At 50.8% G+C, this 16,565-nt stretch overlaps 1 protein-coding gene across 7 annotated transcripts in view; it reads right to left on the bottom strand.

The window, feature by feature from the left end:
• camta2 (calmodulin binding transcription activator 2) overlaps nucleotides 1–16,565 on the bottom strand; it is a 46,513-nt gene that overhangs the window by 16,481 nt on the left and 13,467 nt on the right. For 5 of the 7 annotated variants that reach the window (XR_015935828.1, XM_088628424.1, XM_088628426.1 and 2 more), the window contains 8 exons: nucleotides 16,384–16,519; nucleotides 16,139–16,210; nucleotides 15,503–15,695; nucleotides 15,209–15,349; nucleotides 12,490–14,813; nucleotides 11,962–12,088; nucleotides 10,495–10,629; nucleotides 1,332–1,501 (listed from right to left, as the gene is read on the bottom strand). Coding sequence is in view for 6 of the 7 variants with exons in the window: in XM_088628424.1 (XP_088484550.1) it covers nucleotides 1,332–1,501; nucleotides 10,495–10,629; nucleotides 11,962–12,088; nucleotides 12,490–14,813; nucleotides 15,209–15,349; nucleotides 15,503–15,695; nucleotides 16,139–16,210; nucleotides 16,384–16,519 (3,298 nt within the window). In the remaining variant the exon portion in view is untranslated. The remainder of the gene's footprint in view (nucleotides 1–1,331; nucleotides 1,502–10,494; nucleotides 10,630–11,961; nucleotides 12,089–12,489; nucleotides 14,814–15,208; nucleotides 15,350–15,502; nucleotides 15,696–16,138; nucleotides 16,211–16,383; nucleotides 16,520–16,565) is intronic. The other 2 variants (XM_088628428.1, XM_088628429.1) reach the window with 1 other exon arrangement.

The following is a 16,565-nucleotide window of genomic DNA, read 5'->3' as shown; positions in this document are numbered from 1 at the left end:
CTGGGTTAGGTAGGGTCTCATATTCTCCCACTGAACTGCCCCGATTCGGAAACATTACATACGCCCTCATTTATTCCTCCCATCCCCCGACTTCCCTCTGTGGCATCTGTCCTGTCCCTCATCCTTTTAATCCCTCTGCAAGTACCTCTGACGCACTGGGGCGTTTTGGAAAGAGAGAGAAGGACAGAGACGAGATGGCAAGGCAGGGAGAGAGAGAATGGAAGAGGAGAGAGGGAGGGAGAGATGGCGGGGGCTGAGTTATTAAAGGATTTAAAGGTTTAAATTAGCCTGTGGGCAGGTGAGTGTGACGCGCAGACACCGACCTCCCTCCCATTTTAATACCCCAGCTGGACAGATGGCCGAAACACACAGGGCCTCACACGCAAGGCCCTGCTAACTGACGCTAGACTGACAGAGGGAAGGAGAGAGAGGGGGTGAGAATGTGCTAATTTGTGACGTTCAGTACTATTCTATTCTAATACACAGCACGATACAGGGTAGAACTATGATGCACTCGAAATGCAGTACACTTTGCAATGTTATTGCATAATGAAATATACAATACTATGTTGTACTGTAATGTGCTATGCATGCTATGCTTTCTCTGCAATCCTACAAGTCATTGCATCACTATACTTTTAGCAGGCACGCCGAGAGTTTAGAAGAAGCCCGGGCCATTTTACTGTGTGAGGCCCCCTCATTGTTTGGGAAGAGCGGTAAAAAATATTTTAATGTAAAGAATGGCACGGAAGACTGGGAAGATTAAGGCAGGCTTTTTGAAACTTCTAAAGAATGGTAGATTCAGCACTGAAAGGGGACGTTTTTCACAGCTGTGGACTTTAGTCGAGAAGCACAGTATATGGTAAAAGTTCCAAATTTGAATCAAGTCAGGAAACACAGCCAAAGGGTTAAAGTAGAGGACCATGCTCCCTTGGCTGAGGTGAGGCCCCCCTGTGAGGTGAGGCCCAGGCCAAAGCTGGCCCCCCTCTCTTAGGTCCTGACTTTTAGAATTACCATTGCTCTCTGCTGTAGCTTATAACGGCATGCGAACCACAACCTACAATACTTCTCATGCTATATTATAGTGCAACTAATCTACACTATGAAACACTGTTCTAACACATATTCTACACTGTACTATACAGTTCTATGCAATGCCTATTGCAGTCTATTGTGCCTAGTTTCTGTGATTTAATGTATGACACTGTACTATGCTACATGGCACTGAACCTGTCTCTTGTATAGCAGCGGGCGATACACTTAGCCACACTGTCCTATGTTGTACCTCACTCTTTACCCTGTATTGAGCAGCAGCAAGTACCACACAGTACCTGGGCGTGCGCAGTGCTCTGCGGCTGTGTGGCGCTCTGTGGCTGGGCGGCCTGCCGGGTCATCTGCTGCTGCTGATGTTGTTGCTGCTGCTGCTGTGAGGCGGTCATCTCGGCCATCCTCTTCTCCATCTGCTCCAGCCGCTCCAGGATGGACATGCGGAACTGGTTATCTGGAATACAGCGCAGACAGTAACATCACTCTCCCCCTCGCTCGGAGGATAACCCCAGCCCAGGAGGCTGTGGGTCAGTACTGGGGAAACCGCAGTCGAACTGGTGCTAGTGACCTCTGGTCGGGATGGGCTGAAGCCTTCACAGTCAACTTGTTTAAGTCTCAGGGGGTGACATACAGTACAGGTGTGCAACTCTTCACCCCCAACCTTAGACATTATCATAAGCCCAGCTCGACCCCAAACACAGGCTGCATGCAGTGTGTGCATGGTGTGTGCCGGCTGTGTGCAGAGTGAGAACAGTCTGTGAAGGCTTGTGCAGAGTGAGAACAGTCTGTGTAGGCTCTGTGCAGTGTGTGTACAGTCTGTGAAGGCTGTTAACAGTGTGTGTACGCTGTGTGCAGTGTGTGAAGGTTGTGTGCAGTGTGTGTACAGTCTGTGAAGGCTTGTGCAGAGTGAGAACAGTCCGTGCAGGCTGTGTGCAGTGTGTGAAGGTTGTGTGCAGTGTGTGTACAGTCTGTGAAGGCTTGTGCAGAGTGAGAACAGTCCGTGCAGGCTGTGTGCAGTGTGTGAAGGTTGTGTGCAGTGTGTGTACAGTCTGTGAAGGCTTGTGCAGAGTGAGAACAGTCCGTGCAGGCTGTGTGCAGTGTGTGAAGGTTGTGTGCAGTGTGTGTACAGTCTGTGAAGGCTTGTGCAGAGTGAGAACAGTCCATGCAGGCTCTGTGCAGTGCGTGTGCAGGCTGAGTGCAGTGTGAAGAGTTAACGCAGGGCAGTAGGGAATGCATCACTGTCTGACTGACAGAGCCCAGATTAGCAACACACACTGAACCAGCGCTGAGCCCCTCTCTTCCTCTCTCCCTGCCTCTTCCCCCTCTCCTGCCCTCCTCACGCTCTTTCTCACATGGAAAATATTTGCCCTGCCCCTGCAGGCCTTGGCTTCCTTCCGATGTCATACCAGGGTGGTGACAGGGGCACTGGGGTGCACAATCAGGGGAGTGTGGGGGCAACCTGGGCAGTGTTTGTGTGAATAGGGGTGTATTTAGAGTGAGAGTGTTGAGACTGAATCCGGCTGGGGGGAGGTGGCTGTTAAGAGTGAATCTGTGTGGTATTAAGAATGAAGGGGGGGTAGTGAAGCTAGGGGATATTAGGAAACTTTTTTGACAATAGCACTACTGATTCATCACAAATGGAAATAGTGCAATAAGTGAACCATGCTGAACTACAGTAATTCTGTCCTGAGCAACTTGAACATTTACAGATTCTATTTCTATTGGTTTCTATTGAAACATTACAATAAATCTATCAGTTGCAATTTCTAATATTAAAATTATTCTTATTAAAAACGCCATAGTCATCTTTATGCTGTTGTATACTGCACTCTACCATACATAAAGTACTGTAGTCCAATGGCCGCACTGTAGTAATTACTGTGCGTCTTTACCACAATGTACTGTACTGTACTACTCATATTTTTTACACTTTATATTTTACATAACCTTCAGATCTGTAGGGACCATAAAGACACTCAGTCCAGCTCATCTGGATCTTCACATTCACACTCATCCCCATCAGATCTGTAGATACTGTAAAGACACTCAGTCCAGCTCATCTGTATCTTCACATTCACACTCATCACCATCAGATCTATAGATACTATAGAGAGACACAGGCATACACACTCAGAAGTTTCAATTCCTACCTACAGTATCCTTTTCCAGCTCCATTCTTTGTAACAGATAATCTTGCAGGTGAAACTGAAATTCCCTCTAACAGGTGGCAGTCTTTGTCTCTTTTTATTGCACTGGATTTTATAATGAAGCTTATCTTAACAAGGCAGGTTTGATTTGAATCAGGCTTGAGAAGAAAAGCAGATCTGGGACACACTCCCCAGATTTTCAGAAGTCCCACGAACAAAAAACAAGAACTTCACCTCATCATATCCTGACTCCCTCGTCTCCACCCCTCCCCTTGGTCTCTCTCCGTCGTTCTGTTGCTCCACACTCTTCTGAGAACAAGTCAACTGTGTCCCATTTCCACAATGCCCATAAAATGCTCCTAAAATTCCCCAAAACTGAACTTTTTCCTTTTGCGGCAAAACTGGTTGGTTCCAGATTCTATGATTTGGAGTTCGTCCCGTTTTCAGAAACACAATCTGGTGTCGCTGCTGGAATTAGCAATAAGATGGATAAGAAAAATTCTTCTTCAAGGAGAAACGGAAAAAGGTCCGGGAAACAGGAAAGTCACACACACCTGCGTCCATCCCTCTTGGCAATTCCTGGAACACCTGAGCCTCAGTCATGAGACAACGAGCGGTTATCACTAGCTGATTCCCCGCAGACACCTCATCCAAAGAACAGCAGGGATGAAAGAGGCCAGGGAGAACAACAAACAGTAAGAAGGGAAAGAAGGAAAGGATAGAGGTGAAAAAATCAAGGAGAAAACGGGAAACCAAAGAAAGCGGATGGAGCTATGCTGTGCAGAGATAAGCCAAGATGAGCTGAGCTGATCCAATATGATCTGAGGAGAGCAGAGATGAGCAGTCTTGAGATAATTAAGCTGAGAAGAGATGAGCTGTGCTGAAATGAGCTGTACTGAGAAGAGATGATCTTTGCTGAGATGAGGTGAGCTGTGCTGAACTGAGCTGTGCCGAGATGATCTGTGCCAAGAAGAGATGAGATGAACTGTGCTGAGCTGAGATGTGGTGAGCTGAGAAGAGATGAGCTGAGCTGAGCTGAGAAGAGATGAGCTGAGCTGAGCTGAGAAGAGAAGAGCTGAGAAGAGATGAGCTGAACTCTGCTGAGAAGAAATGAGCTGTACTGAGAGAGATTATCTGTGCTGAGATGTGATGTACTTAGAAGAGATGAGCTGTGCTGTGCTGAGATGAGCTGTGCAGAGATAGTTGTATGGAGAAGAGATGAACTGTACGGAGAACAGATGAGCAGTGCTCTGCTGAGATGAGCAGTGCTGTGCGGAGATAATTGTATCGAGAAGAGATGAGCTGTACCAAGAAGAGATGAGCTGTGCTCAGATGATGTGTGCTAAGAAGAGATGATCTGTGCTGAGATGAGCTGAGCCGTGAGGACAAGAACTGTGTTGGGAAAAGACGAGCTCAGAAGTGGTCCTTGGCAGCAGCACTGCTGTCCCGCACTGATACTTTGCCCCTACTGCCGATGGCTGCTGAAGCCATTCAAACACAGCGCAAGAAACTCACACACCTCATCTCTTCACAGCTTTGCAGGGAGAACAACACAATCTGCCGTTCTGACGCCAGACAGAGACAGAGCCAAAGGGAGGGGGACAGGATTGACCGTCCAGAATATCCTTCCCAAGGAGAAGCAAGAAGACAAGGGGTGTTGATGTCCCTGCGAGAAGACAGGAGGAATGGCTCCAAGAACCACTGGGACAAAACCATCTGTTCAAACTTGCCAGCGGACTATGACTTCCAGTCTGTTCCTTCACACATAAAAGTTAACGTGCTGTGGAAAACGCTTCCAAAGAGACACCCACAGGAATTGAACTTCCCATCTCCCTGTTTGGATTCTTGGGCTACTACGCTGTCCTAACTGCCTCAGACACTCTGCGAAACTCCCGCAGGTTTTCCAATTGCTGCCTCATGTGTCTGAGCAACTGCGTCTGATTGGGAAAGTAAGAAGGGGCCGAGAGAGAGACCGAGAGAGCGAGGGAGCGGGGGAGAGGAGGGGGCATTGTGACGCCCTGAGCACATGGCCAAAACAACAGAGTGAGAGAGAGACAGAGGGGAGGGGTGCAGAGGAAGGAGGGAGTCAATCTTCCTGGTAAGAGGAGCGAGAAAGAGAGAGGGAGGGAAGAGGGAGCTGGAGACAGACGAGTGATCGCCGAGCGAAAGAGAGAAGGTGACAGAATCGTCTGGGCTAGGAAAGGCAGGACTGTCCTCAGCAGGGATGCACTTTGCTGCATTATGACAAAACTAATCTGGACAGATGCCACACACCCCCTTCTGGACTGGACGTCCTGTGTCTGGAGTTTAAATAGGTTTAGCTACCCAGCCAGGAATAGCAACAGGTCAGGCTGGGCAGCCTAACAACACTGTCACACTAGTGTCATTAACTTCACTGACACTCACTGATAAACACATACAAAAATACACTCTCACACCCTGACACACTGATATACTCTCACACTGACACACTCTGTGTAATGTGTTTTGTTACCTGTGTGTACTGTGAACTGCATGTGCCTGTACTGTGTGTCTTGACTATGAACTGTTTGTGTCTGCACTGTGCACTGTGTGTGCCTGTACTGTGCACTGCCTGTGCCTGTGCCTGTGCCCTGTATAGTGTGTGTTACACTGTGTGAGTCTGTCTGTGCTCACTGTGACTGTGTGCCTGTAACTGGATCCAACTGGTCTCCCTGCACCAGGGGAGTGATGACAGTAAGAGGCAGCTACTGGACATTAATAATCACCAGGGGGAGGGGGAGCAGTATGAGGTTTTGGCAGTGGGATTCTGGTACAGAACAAACCCAGGATGAGTGATGAGCCTTGGAAAAATACCCCTCCTCCTGGGAGCACTTGGCTCTGACAGACTATTCTGTGTCCCAGCACACTGTCACGCACTCCTTCAGAGCTGGCTAAAGTCCACTGAGATCAGGGTACACAGTATAGTGCAGCAAAGCCACTGAGATCAAGGCAAAAATACAGTACAGGGTCCAGTAAATACATGGTACAGTGCAGTACAATCCACTGAGATCAGAGAATCAACACGGTACAGATCAGTAAAGCAACTGAGATCAGGATATAAACACAGTACAGTGCAGTAATGCCCACTGAGATCTGAGTAAATACACAGCACAGTAAAGCCCACTAAGCTCAGGGTGTACAGGGTCCAGTAAGCCACTGGGATCAGAGTAAATACATGGTACAGTGCAGTACAATCCACTGAGATCAGAGAATCAACACGGTACAGTGCAGTAAAGCAACTGAGATCAGGGTAGAATCACAGTACAATTCAGTAAAGCCCACTGAGATCAAAGTAAATACACAGGACAGTACAGTAAAGCCACTGAGATTGGGGTAAAAACACAGTACAGTGCAGTAAAGCCCACTGATAAGATAAGAGTATTATTTACTGAGATCACATTATCAAGATCTCAGTGGATTGTACTGTACTGTACCGTGAGCGTTCTGGTGCACTATGGGTGCCATCGCATCATCGAGGTGGATGCTGCACATTGGTGGTGGTGGAGGGGAGTCCCCATTACCTGTAAAGTGCTTTGAGTGGAGTGTCCAGAAAAGCACTATATAAGTGTAAGCAATAATAATAATAATAATAATAATTATTATTATTATTATTATTATTATTATTATTATCATCATCATCAAAACAGTAAAGTGCAGGCAGGAAAGCCCACTGGGATTGTGGTAAAGTAAAAGTATAGTGCAGTAAAGCCCAGTGAGATCAGCATAATAGTACAGTAAAGCCCTGTGAGATGAGTGTAAAAGAAGAGCAGAGTTCAGTAAAATCCAGTGAGATCAGGGCAAGAGTACAGTAAACTGCAGCAAAGCCCTGTGAAATGAGGGGAAAAGTGCAGTAAAGCACAGTGAGAACAGGGTAAAAGCACAATAAAGTGCAGTAAAGCCCAATGAAATCATGGTAAAAATACAGTAAAGCACAGTCAAATCACAGTCAAAGCACACTGAAGTGTAGAAATCCCCAGTGAAATGAGGGTAAAAGAACAGTACAGAGAGTTCAGAGAGAAAAGATAAAAGCCTGGGAGGCAAGGAGGGGTTAAGACAGAGCTGGAGAGACAGTTGGAAACAAAAAGCAGCTTAAAATAACCCCCCTGCGCAGGTCCAGGAATCCACCGCTTATCTCTCGGCTTTACGGAGTTTCCATGCGGAGGAGGGGAGCTCGAGGTGGGGGGGGGGGGATGGGGTTGTCGGGCCAAGACTTTAATCTTCCAGACCTCGTCCAACTTTTCCACTCCCTCATTGAACTAAATCTAGAACTGGAGCTGTCGGGAGGGAGAGAGGAGAGAGTGGAGAACAGGGGAAGGAAAGAGGAGAACGAGGGAGAGGGAGAAGACAGTAGAGAGCAGAGGGGTGGAAGAGAGGAGTGAGGAGTAAGGGGATAGGAGAGAGGACAGGGGGTAGAGAGCGGACCTTTGGATTCCCTGATCACAGACCAGGAACAACTGGACAAACTCCAGGCTCTCTGTGACCAAGATTGGAGTCAACAATGAAATACTGAGCTGCAAGTCCTGCTGTAACTTTTCAACCTCGTCTTGAGCCAGTGTTACCCTCGGGTCAGGATCGCCCCAAATAGACAAGTGCAGACAGACTCACCCCAATACCTACCAGGGTGACTGTGTGAAAAGTAACCAGGGGAAGGTGTAGCTCCTGCAGCTCCTGGCCCAACTGCTGCCCCAATAGCTCTATTGTGATTGTGAGTGGTCCAACATTGTTCACTGATCACTATCAATGAGCTATCAGAGTTGTGGGAACAGTCTGAGCTCCTGGCCCAACACTGATCAATATCTCTGTCAATGAGCTAACACCCTACACCACACAGAGAACAAGTTCCTGCTCTAAACCAATGACCCTCTCCTTTGGCTACAACAGAGCCTGGCGCTGCAGGAGCAGTACTGTCAGACATGAGCAATCTGGATAAGACTTAAATCCAGAGACAAGAGTTTTTCAGAGAATGCCAGATCTCAGGAAAACAGATACCACTACACAATGAATAACAACATATTGGAACTAAAGATCATTGGTGTAAAGATCAGTTCATCAGGGAGTTTTGACCTGGCAGTAAGGGCACTGAAGAAGACATGTAGGGCTCTCTATGTCATGAGGAGGCAGCTCTACAATATCAACACCCCCTCAGAAATCTGGCTCTAAATATTTGAAAGTGTAATCTTACCCATTGCCCTGTATGGCAGTGAATTGTATCATCCAATCACAGACCAGAATTACACTAAACGGGAAAAACACCCCACAGAAGTCAGTAAAAACTTCATCTGCACAAAAAAACATCAAACAATGCACCCTGAGCTAAGTTAGGGCAATACTAATTGTTAATCAACATACAGAAAACAGCAATAAAATATTGCTAAACACCACAGATCTGAGTTAACCAAAACCACCACATCACACAACACTTTCTCACACATGAGGACACGCACACCAACACAAATTAGATCACTAAAGCGCCCTTAAAAGATAAAACACACTGGCCTTGTATCTGACAAGGTAGGAAGACAACAAGGAGAAACAGATCTGATGAGGTACAGTTTCAGTGACCACAGCCTGGCCACAGAAACTGGACACAGACAGACCTGGCTGCCCAGAGAGGACAGGCTCAGTGACCACAGCCTAGCCACAGAAACTGGACACAGACAGACCTGGCTCCCCAGAGTGGACAGGCTCATTGACCACAGCATGGACACAGAAACTAGACACAGCCAGACAAACTGGCTGTCCAGAGGGCAGGCTCAGTGACCACAGCCTAGGCATAGAAACTGGACACAGGCAGGCCTGACTGCCAAGAGAGGACAGGCTGTGCAACTAATGCCAGCAGGGAGCAGCAGAGACAGAAATGCACTTTCTGCTGCACTGTGAGAAATACTCAGGGATTAGACAAACATTCTTCCCTAAAATAACAAATCTAATCCCAGAATTCCCAATCCTGCCAAAATCAGAATAGCTTCCAACCCCACTGGGGGAGGAAACGTAATAGAGTTCCTCAGTGAGTGATCTCCTGTCACAGCCTGAGAAACAGTGTGAAACTCAATAATATTTTATTACCCTGAATGTTTTTAAACATTCATTTAATTAAAAAGTGTGTGTTAGCATGTCTCAGTGCTTCTCAGTGTGTATCTTCCTGTCTCACTATCTCTCAGTGCATCTGAACACCTCTCAGTATGTCTTGGTACATTCCATCATCTCAGTGTGTCAAGGCATGTCTCAGTGTCTCTCAATGTGCCTCAGCATGCCTCAGTGTCTCTAGGTGGGTCTCGGCATGCCTTAGTGTCCGCAATGCAGCTCAGTGTCTCAGCGTGTCTCAGTGTCTCTCAGTGTGTTTCAGCATGCCTCAGTGTCTCCCAGTGTGTCTCAGCATGCCTCAGCGTCCTCAGTGCATCTCAGCATGCCTCAGTGTCTCTTGGTACATCTCAGCGTTTCTCTCAGTGACTCTCAGTGCATTTCAGTATGTCTCTCAGTGTCTCTCAGGGCTTCATAGTATCCTTAGTGTGTCTCAGCATGCCTCTGTGTCTCCCTGTACATCTCAGCATTCCTCAGTGTCTCTCAGAATGTTTCACTATATCTCAGTAAGGGTCTCTAAACCCCCCTTGTGCACTCACAGTATATTTAATCCTTCCTGGGTTGGGGCGTAAGGGCAGTTAATCTGATTTCCCAGGGCTCTGATAATTTGCTCTAATTGAGCCTGATAGTCGGGCAAGAATAATGGCTGGTGTCCACAGCACTGCCAGCCAGCTCACTCACAAACAGACTGACGCACACACTACACTAATACACTCATACTCAAATATCCACACACATGTATGTGAACTGGCACGCTCTCAAGAGACCCACACACTGTCATGAAGGCTCACCCACTCACACACACTTTTGTATTTCTACACTTGTTATTACCTCTCAGTTTTCTATGCATTTACTGCTCCAAATTCCACTGAAATGGAGCTGCCCAGGGGGTGAAAGTAAATCTGCAGGAGAACTGCACAGGTCTCCCACACTTGAAATGGTGAACATGTTGAGGTGACATGAAGATCAACCTTATGCTAGAGTATCTGCCCTGCATGTTGCAAGACAGGCACAAGCTCTGCATTATTTTGCTGCTGCTGTGTTTGTGTCTGCTCTCTTTTCTGTTCGGTGTTGTGTCACACACATCTATGTGTGTTCTCTCACGCTTTCCAAGGAATTCCTTTACCTCTCTGCTCTCCCTCATGTCTCCCACAGCCAGTGGATGCCAGTCGTCTGTGTCTACGGCTGGGGTACTCACCGTCCAGGGAGAGCCAGTCGAGCTGGGAGCTGGGCAGGGCCCCGGAGTTGCGGGCGCGGTACTCGAACAGCACCGAGGACGAGAGGATGGTATTGTCCTGCCACACCTGGAGAGACACCAGGCCTGCCTCGTGGGCTGGGAGAGGCAGAGAGAGAGAGGAATAAGGACACAAGAACAGAATAGAATAGATCTGCCTTGTCTGCCCCTCAGCTCACCCAGTGTGGGCACAGACACATCTTTGGGAGAAGGGTAAAGGAGTGGGGCGACTCTTGGTGGCTGTGGGTGCTATCTTTCTACCTTCAGCTGTTTCTTAAAAGAAGGCAGGGTATCGGATTCAACAAGGACTGGGCAGCTTGTTACGCACTCCCACCACCCTTTGAGTTAAGAAGTACCTCCTGTCCTCGCGTTTAAATGCACCTACATGTCGTTTCCACTTGCACCGTCTAGTTTTAGTATTTTTATATGCCCAGTTTTCCAGCTGATGAAGACCTCCACAGACACTTCTGAGAAAGGCGGGAGCACACTATGCAGTGAGCTAGTGTGTTCTGAGCCTGGCAGAGCTGAAGTTTAGACTTCTCTTTTTCACCAGATCTCCTCCTGAGAAAATCACTAGTTTGTAAGACAGAAGCCTGGAATGCTAAAGGAGATGTTACACCGTGCAGACCAGCAGAAATGGACCCATGACAATTTGCTTTAGCAGTGAAGAAACGGATCAGATGACTGATATACAGAACCTTTGGCAGCAGGGTATTTGGACAATGAGCCAGAAAACACTGACCCCTTGTGGCCCATATCTGTATGTTTCATAGCTGTATCAGTGCTCAGTAGACTTCTGACACTTCTAATTTATAAAGCGCAGTGCTCAGGACAGCCCTGACACACAGTTACACAGCACAGTGCTCAGTACAGTTCTGACACATAGTCACACAGCACAGTGCTCAGTAGAGCTCTGACACACTGAGTCACACAGTGCAGTGCTCAGGACAGCTCTGACACACAGTTACACAGTGCAGTGCTCAGGACAGCTCTGACACACAGTTACACAGCGCAGTGCTCAGGACAGCTCTGACACACAGTTACACAGCACAATGCTCAGTACAGTTCTGACACATAGTCACACAGCACAGTGCTCAGTAGAGCTCTGACACACTGAGTCACACAGTGCAGTGCTCAGGACAGCTTTGACACACAGTTACACAGTGCAGTGCTCAGGACAGCTCTGACACACAGTTACACAGTACAGTGCTCAGGACAGCTATGACACACAGTTACACAGCACAGTGCTCAGTACAGTTCTGACACATAGTCACACAGCACAGTGCTCAGTAGAGCTCTGACACACTGAGTCACACAGTGCAGTGCTCAGGACAGCTCTGACACACAGTTACACAGTGCAGTGCTCAGGACAGCTCTGACACACTTGGTCACACAGCGCAGTGCTCTGTACAGCTTTCCAAACTGTCTTACCCGGGCAGTAGCAGCGCAGGACCCCTGGCTGTATTAGTGATGCTGGGACGGCGCTCTGATCGAACACACATGAGTACTGACCCAACAGTTCAGTCCAGGGGCCAGTGATCAGAACCTTCACCCCCCCCTGCGGATGACACAATGTAGTGCAACTGAGACAGGGGGCCTGACAACTTAATGTGCACATGGTGGATAATACACACAATGCAACTAAACATAAATAACACTGGAAATTATAGGAAAGGCTGACAAGACCAATAAAAGACATGAAGATCAGCAGCAATGTGCTTGAAATCTCAAACACCTGCTAGTGGTAAACAGGAGCCTCCTGCAGCTGGAAAAACCTGGAATAGATCAGACCACTGCACAATGGGAGTCTGCTCTAGTACAAAACACTCCTGAAGGCAAAACAGAAAATAAGCAAAACCGAAATTATTTATAATATTATAAGACTGCTCAAAAAATTCATTTCTAAGCAGCTTCCTATGCACCAAAACTGGCAAAACTCAATTTCCCAGCAGGCCTCACCTCAGGGTAGGACCACTCGGGGGAGAAGTCAGTGATGGCCACCAGGCGACGTGCAGATATTCCTGAACCAGCCGTGGGTGACAGTGCCAAGGAGGTCTGGTTGAGGAAGGAGAGGAAGGGGGCAGAGGAAGGCTGTGGAGTCTGGGACTGCTGCGATGGGACATACTGCCCCCCAGTGGATACCGTCGGTACTGCAGCTGCTGTGGTGCTGAAGGGGGATTCCAGGCTGAAGTTTGGGAATGGGATGTGGGGGTGAGTGAGCAGGGGGGCAACAGCAGCAGCAAAGGGAACAGCACTGACAGACCCTGAATCACAAGCAGATCCTCCAGAATTTTGCTGATGCTCTTCAGCGATGAATTCGGAGATGAAGTCTGGAAACTGGCTATCGAAGGAGATCTCGAAGTGGTCTGCCAGTCCCAGCTGGCCATTTCCTGCGCTGCCAGCCCCGCCAAAGCCGGCACCGGGCCCCAGGTTCTTCTGGATCATGGTATACAGCTCTGTATCCTCGCTGGGAGGTTCTGCTGTTATGCTCTCTGCCTCTGTCCTCTCCGGTTCCCTCTCCGCTCTCAAGTCTCTACTCAGTGTCTCCCCTGCCCCCTCCTCCTGCTTTCCCTCATCCCCCGTAGTGTCCATGGGGGTCTCTTCCCCCTCGTACCTCAAGACCGCGGGCGAGAAGGGGGACCCCTGCTCCTCCTTGACCTGGATGCCACCCTCGGGGGCGCTGTCCCCCTGCAGCCCCGCGCCCGGCGAGCTGGAGCTGCACTCGTCCTGCAGGAAGAACAGGCTGCCTTTGGGCTGCAGGAGCAGCAGTTCGGATGGAGGCCGCTGCTCCTGGCAGGGCCGCTCCTCCGGCGAGGGATTCTGGGAGGGGCGGGGCGGGTCTGCCAGGGACGGCTCGCTCCTGTTGCCGTGGGGACCACAATCACCGAGCGGGACGTCTCCCTCACTGCTGGTCCCCGGTCCCTGGCTCTCTGCCCCCGCCAGTCCCAGGGAAAGGGGCAGGAGGGGTGGGGCAGTCAGCGTGGAGACTGGCTGGCCGTCAGGGGAGAGCGACAGCGAGAGGGAGAGAGACGGCGTGAGAGAGGTGGAGCAGAGAGAAGAGGGGGGGGCGCCCGCGTCTGGGAAATGGGGCTCTCTTCCTGCCTCGCCCTCCCTGCCCTTCCCAGTCTCGTCATCGTGCTCCGCAGCTGAGGAAGAGGAGGAGGAGGAGGAGAGGGAGGAGAGGGAGGAGGGAGAGCTGGAGGGGGAGGCCGGCGAGAGGGCGAGCGCGAGGGAGCGGGAACAGGAGGAGGCAGAGGGGGAGACAGGAGACAGGGACGAGGACGGAGGAGTGAAACTGGAAGGGACTGAGAGGGAGAGGGACAGCAAGTCGCGGGAGGTGGCTGTGCCCCCGTAGGTCTGTCCTCGCTTGGGGCTGTTGAGGAAGGAGTCGGGGTCGAAGGCAGGAGGGGTGCAGGAAGTGGACGAGGATGAGGATGACGAGGAGGAGGAGGAGGAGGAGGAGGAGTGGGAGGGCAGGATCAGCGACTCTGCCCCTGAGACTAGCCTGTCCGTCAGCACCAGGCCTCCTATCAGGGGGCTGGGCAGCAGGGTCAAGCTGAGGGTCGCGACGCCGGGGGTGGGGGAGGCCTGAGTGCTGGTATTTGGGGCAGCGGCGGTGGAGCTGGGGGTGCTGGTCAGCCGGACGTGTGCGGTGGCTGTCGGGGTGCCGGAGGGGAGTGAGGGTGCTGGAGTGGGGGCAGGCTCGGCCGGGGGTGAGGCGCTTGAGGGCTGAGCGATGGGGGACAGGAGGAGGCGGCTGGAGTGCGTGACGGCAGCGAGGGCTGGGGACAGGCGTGCCGCCGTGCTGGTGCCATTCTCCTGCTTCGGGAGGCCCTCCCCATCGCCCCTGGGCCCTCCCCTTCCGGACCCAATGGGCGTCGCCATGACAATCACCGCATTCTGAGGCAGCGTCACTGTCGCCAGGCCACGCTGGTTGCCATAGAAACCGTTGCTGGGGGCCAAGGGCGAGCAGCGCTGCTGGGGGCTACCCGCCGAGGAAGGAGATTGGCTGACCGGGACTGGGGAACCTCCCGGCACCCCTGAGTTGCCCCCTGATGTCTGCTGCTGCTGCGGCTGTTGCTGCTGTTGCTGGGGAATGAGGCTGGGGGTCACCGTCTTCCTGTCAGGGCCTCCGCCCCCCGACTCGCCCCCGCCTTCACCCCCGGCCAGGTTCTGCACCTCCGTCAGGGCGGGGTAGGGGGAGGGGCGCAGGGGCAGCTTCGGGGAGATGATGCGGTGCTTGGTGCTGTTACACCTGTGGGGAATGTTGGCCCCTGTGGAGGCTGGGGTGTGAGAGTGAGGGGTGACAGGGCATGAGGAAGAGTGACAGGGGTGAGAGAGAGTGAGGGGTGAAAGGGCGTGAGGAAGAGTGACAGGGGTGAGAGAGAGTGAGGGTGAAAGGGCATGAGGAAGAGTGACAGGGGTGAGAGAGAGTGAGGGGTGAAAGGGGATAGAGAGGAGTGACAGGGTGAGAGAGAGAGTGAGGGGTGAAAGGGGATAGAGAGGAGTGACGTGGTGAGAGAGAGTGACGGGGGGAGAGAGAGGGTTGAGAGAGAGAGTGAGATGGGGAAGGGGAAGACAGAAGGAGGAAGGAGAGAAAAACAGAACCGGAGTTAGACATGAGCTTTCTCTGCCCCTTCGCCCCTCTGTTCCCATACTCGTCTGGCGCGGCGCTCACCCAGGCCGCTGCTGCAGAGGCAGCTGTGTGTGCGCGGCTGCGGCTTGGCCTGCTGGCTGTCCAGGACGTGCTGCACCAGCTGCTCGATGGAGAGGTCAGAGGAGCTGTTAGTGTTGCTGCAGGTCCACTTGACACTGTGAACTGAGACAGGAGAGAAGGAGAAACCCACTGACTTCTTCTGTTACTGTTGTAGGACAACCGGTGCTGGGCAGGTATCTTCAGGTTACTGTGTCTCAGCGCCCCCCTGTGGTTAACCAGGGTTTTGACAAGCAGTAAGCAGGGGAGGCCACTCACACATGGGCTTGAGCTGACCAATCAACTCATCACGCGTCCAGCGCAGCCACTCACGGCGGTCGCTGGTGACAGAGCACAGCGCCGGGCTGCACGCCTTCCCACAGTCCTCCGCTGACGGCACATTCAGGTAGTGCACCAGGACGATATCCGGGTTCTGGATCGGAACAGAACTGGCAGGTGAGACTGAGGCGCACTACAACACAAACAGGTATCCTGTAGGACACAGAAATATATTCTACAGGAAACAGACATCTTTTACAACACAGTCACAAACCTGTTTTATACACATTCCCTTTAGGACTGTTCTAAAAGTATGTATTTCTATGTGACAGGATTCCTGAAGGAATTACAGGGAAAATCCTTGTGGAATTCTGACAGTAAGCAGGAAAGATTCTGCTGCCAAATGCCTGCAGGATTTTCCTTCACAGGGAGACACAGGATTAAAGAGGGTCTGGACCTGTTTCCACAGAGCACAACACAGGGACTTGAGAGCTAAAACGCCACACACAGGAAAAACATGACAGAAAACACAGGATTACAGCTCATATACTGAGACACACCACTGATGTGCGTCCCGATACTGAAAGCTAAGCTGTGCTTCAGGAAGTGACACAAGATCGAGACAGGAAGTCCCACCTGCAGCAGTGAGTAGCACCTCCTGTGGAATGTTGGGACGATGGAGGAATGGACATAGCAACCATAGAGACACTGTGGAGAGAGAGATGAGCAGCAGGTCAACAGCTAGCCTAGGGCATGGAAGCTCTTTCTGATACAGGTATGGGAGCCAGAACAGATTTCCTCTGGTGAACACCAGTGGGCATAGGACTCTCTCAAGGACACTGGTGGTGGTGCTACTACGTCTGTGGTATTGGCGCGCTCACCTCCATACCCTGCACCTTCAACTTCATATGATCCTCTCTGGTCGTCTTGCCGTCTTTCCTCTTCTTCCAGCAGTAGCCATCCTTCCTGTACTTCACCTTCTTCCTGTTGTACAGGATGATGGAACCATTCGGAGGCCTGGGAGAGAGCCGGAGAGGAAAGGGAGGGAGACGCACAGGGGGAG

Source organism: Lepisosteus platostomus, chromosome 4, assembly GCF_059453375.1.
Source record: "Lepisosteus platostomus isolate fLepPlt1 chromosome 4, fLepPlt1.hap1, whole genome shotgun sequence".
In the NCBI taxonomy this organism is placed as follows: Eukaryota; Metazoa; Chordata; class Actinopteri; order Semionotiformes; family Lepisosteidae; genus Lepisosteus; species Lepisosteus platostomus.
The sequence above is the reverse complement of the archived record's forward strand: the minus strand, read 5'-3'. Positions and strand labels throughout refer to the sequence as shown.